The 8,528-nt window shown below is 40.1% G+C and overlaps 1 protein-coding gene across 2 annotated transcripts in view; it reads left to right on the top strand.

The window, feature by feature from the left end:
- The window catches only part of ROBO1 (roundabout guidance receptor 1), a 367,253-nt gene that overhangs the window by 91,735 nt on the left and 266,990 nt on the right, over positions 1-8,528 (top strand). For both annotated transcript variants that reach the window (XM_018576154.1, XM_018576153.1), the window contains exon 2: positions 1,033-1,359. In XM_018576154.1, coding sequence (XP_018431656.1) covers positions 1,033-1,359 — 327 coding nt within the window. The remainder of the gene's footprint in view (positions 1-1,032; positions 1,360-8,528) is intronic.

Raw genomic sequence — 8,528 nt, 5'->3', positions numbered from 1 at the left:
TTAAAGGTAAAATTAAGGTCACTGATGGATTCCTTCTAATGCCGTTAAATAATGTATCTATTATAATTAGCGTATAGTCATGTAATTACGTAAAATATAAGCTGTTGTATACCGGCTGAAATGAATAAAATCAGGGCTGCAGTTGGGATGTTTGCGTTGTGAAAACGTATTTGGTATTAAAAGAAAAAAAGCCTTTTAGGAGGGAGAATATTAGGGGCAGGCGTCACCGTTGTCCACTAATTGTCCAGAGAGGAGGAAAGAGGCTGGCCAGTGGCACTTATCTTTGATCTGTGTGAACTGCATGCTTTGATCAGTGATGCCACTTTACCTTTTGACCTGTAATCCAGTTCCAATCTACAGTATATGTTTCAGCCATGCATACTGCTTTTTTCCCAAGGACACAGATAGCAGTAAATAGAAGTTGTAACTTTTTCAAACACTATCCAAATTTTTTTTTTAAGTTTCCCTTTTATTCTGATTGGTAGCACTGGAATGCTGAGCTCCACTGTAATTTACTCTTTTGTTACACATTTTTGAGGTTACATAATAACACAGTACAAACAGCAGTAGTGTGCAGTCAGCCAGAAACCACCTTTAATTAGTCTGCAGATGCTAAGCTGCCGAAATCTGATTGGTTGACACAGGTTACTGCATACCATTATTTCTATTAAATAAATACCCTATGTATGTTGTATCTGAAAATGCCTCCTTTATGCCACCATATGGTTATTTTACATTCTGCAGTCCGTTATGGAGGATATCTGATTATGTGGGTAGCACAAATGAACGCTATCTGTGTATGTTAACTTGTTTATATGTTCATACATACTATAGCTTTACATTGAAACCTATTGTCAATATACCTACATGTGAATCATTATTTATTTAAAACAAGTTCCTCTGTATTCGCCAACTGTTCAACCTTCAAAAGAACATCAGCCTCACCTTTCCTACCTCACTCACCCCTGTCTTTTTTTCATAATGTGTCAAATACAGTCATTAATATATATACATTTTTTTTTCATTCACCAGGTTCACGTCTTCGGCAAGAAGATTTCCCTCCTCGCATAGTGGAACATCCCTCAGATCTCATAGTTTCCAAAGGTGAACCCGCCACATTGAACTGTAAAGCAGAAGGCAGACCAGCTCCTTCCATCGAGTGGTATAAAGGGGGGGAAAGGGTAGAAACAGATAAAGATGACCCACGCTCCCATCGAATGTTGCTGCCAAGTGGATCTCTATTTTTTTTACGAATCGTCCATGGACGCAAGAGCAGGCCGGATGAAGGGGTCTATGTCTGTGTGGCTCGGAATTATCTTGGGGAGACAGTGAGTCGCAATGCGTCACTTGAAGTTGCCAGTAAGTGACAATATCTGCATTCTTTTATGTGTTGGATGAAAACAATCTGCTTTGTTTAGTTGTGTTTCAGTTAATCATTTATTTCTATTTCTGCTTATTTTAAAAGCAGTTCAGTGAAGGATTGCCAAGAAGGGAGATAGGGGCAAATGTCCCTTGGATTGTTCTTGTTTTTAATATGTACCGTATTTGCCGCCGTATAAGGCGACTGGGCGTGTAAGACGACCCCCTGCTTTTTCTGTTAAAACATAGGTTTTGGGCTATACTCGTTGTATAAGATGAGTATAGCCCAAAATAATGTTTAAATACACCCACTAACCTCCATGGCGGTATTCCCGAATGCGGCTCGGGGTTATTTTCAGTACCATAAGCGGTAACCCCGAGCCACACTCGGGATTACAGTCTCTCAACTTGTCTCCGATCCCCGTTGTGTCCTCCGTCTTCCGGGTTCCGTCATATTCATTAATACAAAGCCTGCCTGATTGGCTCAGCGCGGTATACTGCATGTAGCCGAAGCTACCGTACATACAATTGAAAGCATTTTGTTATATCTGTTTGATAAGTGCAAACAAAATGTTGATCCTGCCAGAAAGCTTCTGAGCTGATAACTTTAGGTGTTCTCTGCCTCTACTGCATCCTTTTTAATTACATTGTTCCCAGTTATCTGTGTGGTCTACAACCGCCCACCCAATGTTATTAAGAGGAAGAAAGGGAAGTGCTCTATGGTCCTATCTAAAGACGGGTAAACACCTAACAGTTTGCTCCAAGCTTGCTCCTGTAATGGACTACAATCTCACGTTTAGTTTACTCATTTGCATTGAGATTGTAGTCCATCACAGGCGTGAGCTTGAAGCGGGGGCTACTTTACAACACGCACATGGACTATGGGAATCAAAAGTAGCCACCCACCAGAAGGAAGGACAGTGTCAGCACCAATTCAGAGATGATTTGAGGATCTACAGCTAAATGATGCACAAACAAACTACATTTTTGTTAATAGTTAAGGTACTTGAATGCATTTTTAAGATTTAACTCCTGATTTTAGTGTCACTTTGAGTAATATTGAGTGAACTCCAAGAAAATAAAAATGTGCACTTCACTTTATAAAGTTTTTAAAGTTCCACAGAGCCCCAAAGCACTTGTTTCTTCAGATATTATATTCAGCTCCAGAATTTGAACATAGGCTTCTGCAACTCACTATTGGTCAGTTAAACAGTCCATCACAGTAATGAATTGATAGGGAGCCGGTAGAGGTGGTAGGAGGTGGTTACAACCTTGCTTTCAGAATCTGAAGTTAGTATTTGCCTACTTTGAGTACCTCCGGTTTCAGGGCTCCTGGAGAACGTTGAGAGCTATACTAATGTATCTACTGCTACCAGTACATGCATTTGTTCTCTGCTGACAGAATATTTGCTATAACTTGAGTACACATACACTTTAAGTTATACTGGACCTTTGAACCTACAATTATAATGTAGTTATAATCTACATTTATATGGTAAATGCAGAGTGCTGGAAATGTAACCATATCAATTTATCTTCAACATTCTAGATACATAAATTGAAAGCACATACCCCCAACTTAAAACTGAGAAAATATTTTCATGCATGCAGAAACAAATTAAGCTTTGTTTGCAAAAGAGCTTTGAATTCAATTTCCTTTCAAAGCTCATGAGTAATACACAAGTGCTCTCCATACCACTTGTACATGTAAATTCAGGCACACCTGTATTTTACCCTTATTTGCACTTATTTTTACTGGAAATGTTAAAGGACCAGTAAATGTCAGATGCAAATAACCTTTCAATTAACTTGCTGCTAGTAACATTCACATTTCATTCTCACTGAGGATTGCACCAGGGCCAGACTTGTTGGCAGGGGGTCAGCTGTATGTAGCCAAATATGTCACCAAATAATTACAACACATGCCATTGTGATGACTTCTGCAAATGGTTTATTTGAGAATATTATTAATGTCTCAATATTATTAAAATCTCAAAATATTATTAATGTCTACATCTCAAAGAATAGAATATAAAAATCACGACTCCACATAGCTCTGTCTACTATTCACTAAAACTCCACTCTTATCCAACCCAACATGCCCTCTGTTTGATAAAAACCTTTAAAATGTCCATTCTACATATGAGATCATAAAATTGACTGGAGAGCCCAGTCAATTTAGCAACAATTGTTGATTTTTTTTTTTGTATTTAATGTCAGTGATTTAGGTTTACTGGCCCTTTAAATTGTATCTGAACCAAAGAACAAAAATTTAAAATAATTTTACCCACAGAGATTGCTGGGAAAAATGTAACTGATAAGAGTGCAAGACTTCTTGCAGGGTTAAAATGGTTGTTGTTGTTGTTTTTTGAATTTATCAAACAGACATAATAAAAGGTTTTCAGTGGTATATGTAACAGCTCAAAAGGAAACAAATAAGAGAAGTTTATTGTTAGAGTTTACATTCCCTTTAATGTTAAACAACTTAATTTGGGGGAGGGGGGGTCAGCAATAGCATTTATTTGTATTTGTCTGATCGACTGGGAACAGGAAAAGGCTTCAGTGTTTGTAATGGTTTCCATTTAGCCTTTCACTGTAATCTTATCAGGTTGACTTGGAACAGAAGTCACTTGCATATTTAGAAACTGTCAAGTAAATTTAATATGCTGGAGTAAAAACTCTGACACAAGCCAAACTAAACTGGCCTATTGACGTGATCCACATAAAGTGTGAAAAACCGAATGGTATCATTAATGTCCAATACTTTGTATGTAATAAATATTTGATATGTTAGCTGAGTGGGACAGATTGGGTTTGGTCCAGATTAGACTGCCGTCTTAAAATGAAATAAATTACCTTTCTTTTCTGTGCCTGATTTATTTCACACATTTGAGCTAAAAAAACACTAGAAGATGAGAGCATTACAGTTTAATTTGGAATAATTATTTCTTGGGTTCTCAACGATATTTTCTTACTGTGAAGGCCATTGTTGGGGTTGTGGTTTTTTTCCCCCCGCAGTCATTGTTATTCTTTGGCTGGTTGTATTAATACATACTGCTAAGCTTTTTATCAGTGTTTTGATATATTTTTGCCGCTTTATGCCAAAACAGAAGAATATCAGAGATGGAACAGTCAGGGGGTGAATTAAATAAAACCAATATTTGTTTATACTGGGCAAAAGCCCTTGATTTTCTGGGGAATCCAATCTACATTCTGTTGGCCTTGTAACCTCTTGTTAAGTTGCTGGTGTGTTGCCGATTTATTTTACTAAGCGCCTGTCTAGGGATCTCACAGTTTCACAAGAATACTTTTCCATATCTACTCTATGATACATTCCAGGGTCAGTTTACTGCACGATTTTAGCTATAAGCAAAGATCCCCACTGACTTACATCTGGATATGATGATTTTTACAGGTAAAATTGATCAAGTGGCAAAAAACCTATTAGTGCACCCTGTGCTTTCTTTCAGGTCTGCAGATATGGGGCCCTAGGGAAGTAAGCAGCTTTGCTCTGATGTGCCGGCCAACTGCTGAGCCTGCAGTAACAAACAAATTGCCACTGCAGGCACAGCAGACACTCCAGAACACCATTATCATATTAGGACATAAGCCAAAGAGTCCAAAACCAACAGATCTAACAATACCAAAGCCCTGAAGAAGGAAGAGCCCAAGTCCCCTGAAATGCATTGGATTTGTTTCATGTCATACAGTAATAAAGTGATTATTGTTATTCAACTGGCTAAAATATCCAAGACTTCCTATTAATTCAAGGCACTCCTCACCCACCTCCACAGTCTGCAATATTTTAATTGTCTGCGCTAACATTGTCTGGTTCATCAGACATGATATGCCTATAAGTTGATTCTACCTTGTGAGTAGAAACACATTTGGCCAGTTGCCCCACCCCCCTAGTATACTGCAGCAGCAAAAAGATTGTAGTTGGGCCCTCTGGACATCCACTGGACCCTAAGCTTATGTCTCAGTAGCCTTGTGGATGATCTGACTGTTCAAGGGGCATATTCCTTTTTTCCCTAGATTTACACTGTTGTGTTGCAGTACTGCATATATTAATGCACCACATGTGTTTGTGTGATGCATTGCGATTCATTCTAAATGGCACCACAATGTGCCTTGCCAACGATCTTACTGATTGACGCATTGCAGAGCAGTGCCCTGCCAAAAAATGAGCAAGCACCATTTTTTGTGCGTTAGGCAGCTACAATGGGGTGAATGGACCCTAAGGGCTGGACAATTTCCAGAAGCTTTTTCCAGAGCCTTTCCTGTTGCTGTTATTGAAAGACAAGCTTTTCTGATCTTTTGAAGTGCCTGTTGGCATTGATCATAATTCTTCTTGTGTTTATTAGCTAAATGAGGTTTACATGTCCATTTTTTTTTATATCTTGTGTAAGCCATTTGTGTGTATGGTACAGGAGGTGTTGTTATAATAATGAATTCACAGTTGTATTGGAGACCTGAGGTGTTTAGCACTCTCCAGGTTATTTTTATCTGCTCGGTGCCTCTGAGGGACCGAGCAGAACAGCCGAGCCAAATGCCGCTCGGCGGCATTCGGCTATTCTCTCACTGCTGTTCGGGATCTTTCAGAATAGCCCGAACAGCAGTGTGAAGCCTGCCGGAGGTTCGGCTCCAGATGTTGGATCGGCGGAGTCGGACTCCTTCTGCACTTCGGGTCAGCCGAACATGCTGAGCATGTTCGGCTGATCCGAAGCCACACGAAGCAAGCCGATGTATGGCTGATTTCAGCCGATATACGGCTGAAATCAGCCGTACCAGCCTGAAGTGAATAGCCGAACGGTGTTCGGCTCACTTCACTTCTGATCGGTCATTCACTCGGCTGCCCTCGGCAGCTTTGTGAATAGACCCCTATGTTTCAATATCTTTTCCATTTATACATACTATATGTCCACAGTATTCCATTACTGTGTTGTTGGCCTCCAGCACCCCCTGCTGTGATGCTATTTCATGAATTCAGCATCTTTCACCTTCATGACTAAGGGCTTCCTCATTCTTCCCTGGAGGCTCCTCTCATCCAGCTTCTGAGACGGACCAAGTCTTCTGTTTATTCTCTTACCCTGAAACAGTCTTTTCAACTTTTCTGTGATCAGCAACATATGTCCTTTGCGTGTAAATGTTTGTTGCTCTTATGGGAAATAAAAAAAAAGTGTGGTTCAATACCTCTGTTTTTACATCAGAAATGATGATACATACATTTTAATTAAGTCAAGTGGAAATATAAAATGTAATAGTTATGATCGGTACATGAGTAGAGGTAATATCTCTCAATCTGTGTTGTGACGACGGGATATGTTTTCACTTTGATGACATTACAGGCAACACAGCTTCCATGATGATGTAAAGGATGGTGTTTGCTTTTTGGTACCATGCAAAGAGAGCCAGTATCTCCCCAAACCATTGTGCCTTCCACACTTTCCAAATGGTCATTGAACTCCGAATAAGTGGATACTTGTAGTTAGTAGTTTTAAATACAATGCTCATTGTAGTTCCTTGTAGCACTGGTAATAATATGAACCATGGTTCCAATAGTCCTTCTGGCGCCTTCTTAAAAAAGAACTATGGGGTAAGTGTTTTTCCTCATAGTTCTCTTAAGGGTCACAGGAGGACATATACTAGCATCCTCCCGTGACCCAAAGCTCAGTTTATAGCGAGTTATAGCGAGCTACAGCTCGCGGTATACTAAGACCACCGCAGCTGGGACGGATCCCGATAATGCTTTAGAGATCCACACAGCTGCTTGAGTAACAGCGGGCTCTGCCTATCAAGAGGCAGAGCCAGCTGTGCCCTCCCCTGTCCATTCCTCCAGTCAGCGCTGGAGGATCGGAAAGAGGAGGGGAGAATCTATGCGGAGAGTGCTGACTGACAGTCACTGCTCTCTGCAGGGAGATGATCGAGAAGTGAGCGAGCGACGGTATGTGTTCGCTCACTTCCCGTCTATCGAGCCGACAGGTGACAGTTTCATTGTCACACATCGGCTCAAACTATGATGATGAGTGATTTTCACTCACCACTTAGTTCTTCTATAAATCGTGACCCCAAGCATGTACCCACCATAGTTTGCTGTTAATTTGAACAGACATATACAAGACATCTAATAGATGAATTTGGAACACATAAAAAAAATCACTAAAATGCGCTTCCACACAAACATTCCATATATTATAAACCTGAACTCCTGGGAAAATGTTATTTTGTAAACAGCGTAAGTTAAGTAAGTTAGCTCTAATATTTAGAATACTAGGTGTGAATGACTGCTGGCCAATATAAAATCGTACCTTGATTGAAACTGAATACTACACAGAGTGCGGTTATTTCGGCGCTTCAGGGATGTCGCTGCCTCAGTGAAGGGCGCCAGTCCTCTCCCCTTGTCCATTTACAAAAAGCCTTGTATTTTTTTACAGAGTGTAAGGTGTTCTGTGAATGGTCGAGGGGAAATGCATTGGTGTACCTGCCCTCTTCTTGCGCCTTGTCCATTCACTGAAAGCCTTGCATTCTCTGAAAAGATACAAAGCTTTTTGGGAATGGATAGGGGAGGAGGGAGCAGGTATATGACTGGTGGCCTTCGCTGTCAAAGCCACTGCTCTCATATCTGCAGTGTCAGATATACAGTGCTCGGAATAGTATGCAGCTTCAATCAAGGTATGATTTTTATAGTATCCAGCAGTCATCTACCTGGTATATGCATTATTAGAGCCAACTTACTTTACCTATGTTGTTTGCAAAATCTTTTTTCCCCCAGCATTCAGCTTTCATAATGCTCTGTTGGCCACTGGGGCATAATGGAATGATTTGCATGGCTCTGTCTAAAGGCCCTAAATACATAATACAGCACCTGTAGTTTGGATTTGTGGTACCTTCTGTTTCAAGACGTCAATGCTGTACTTTGCTATCTGTAATCAAATTTTGTCTGTTATTATGTTCTCTGTAATAAATCATTTTGTAGATTCCATCCAAGCTCTTTCCATTAGGTTTGACTCAGACACAAATGAAAGGTTTTAGATGAGATAAAATGAGTTACATATGTAGAGAAGCACTTTATTTCACATATCTCACGTTGCTTATAGATTTGGACAAGTAACACATCTTAGAACAAGTCAGGGACTTGTCTCGGCAATCCTTCTGTCTACATTTTTACA

This window comes from Nanorana parkeri, unplaced genomic scaffold (assembly GCF_000935625.1).
Source record: "Nanorana parkeri isolate BGI_ZX_2015 unplaced genomic scaffold, ASM93562v1 scaffold57, whole genome shotgun sequence".
Lineage (NCBI taxonomy): Eukaryota > Metazoa > Chordata > Amphibia > Anura > Dicroglossidae > Nanorana > Nanorana parkeri.
This window is presented reverse-complemented; position numbering and strand designations above follow the sequence as displayed.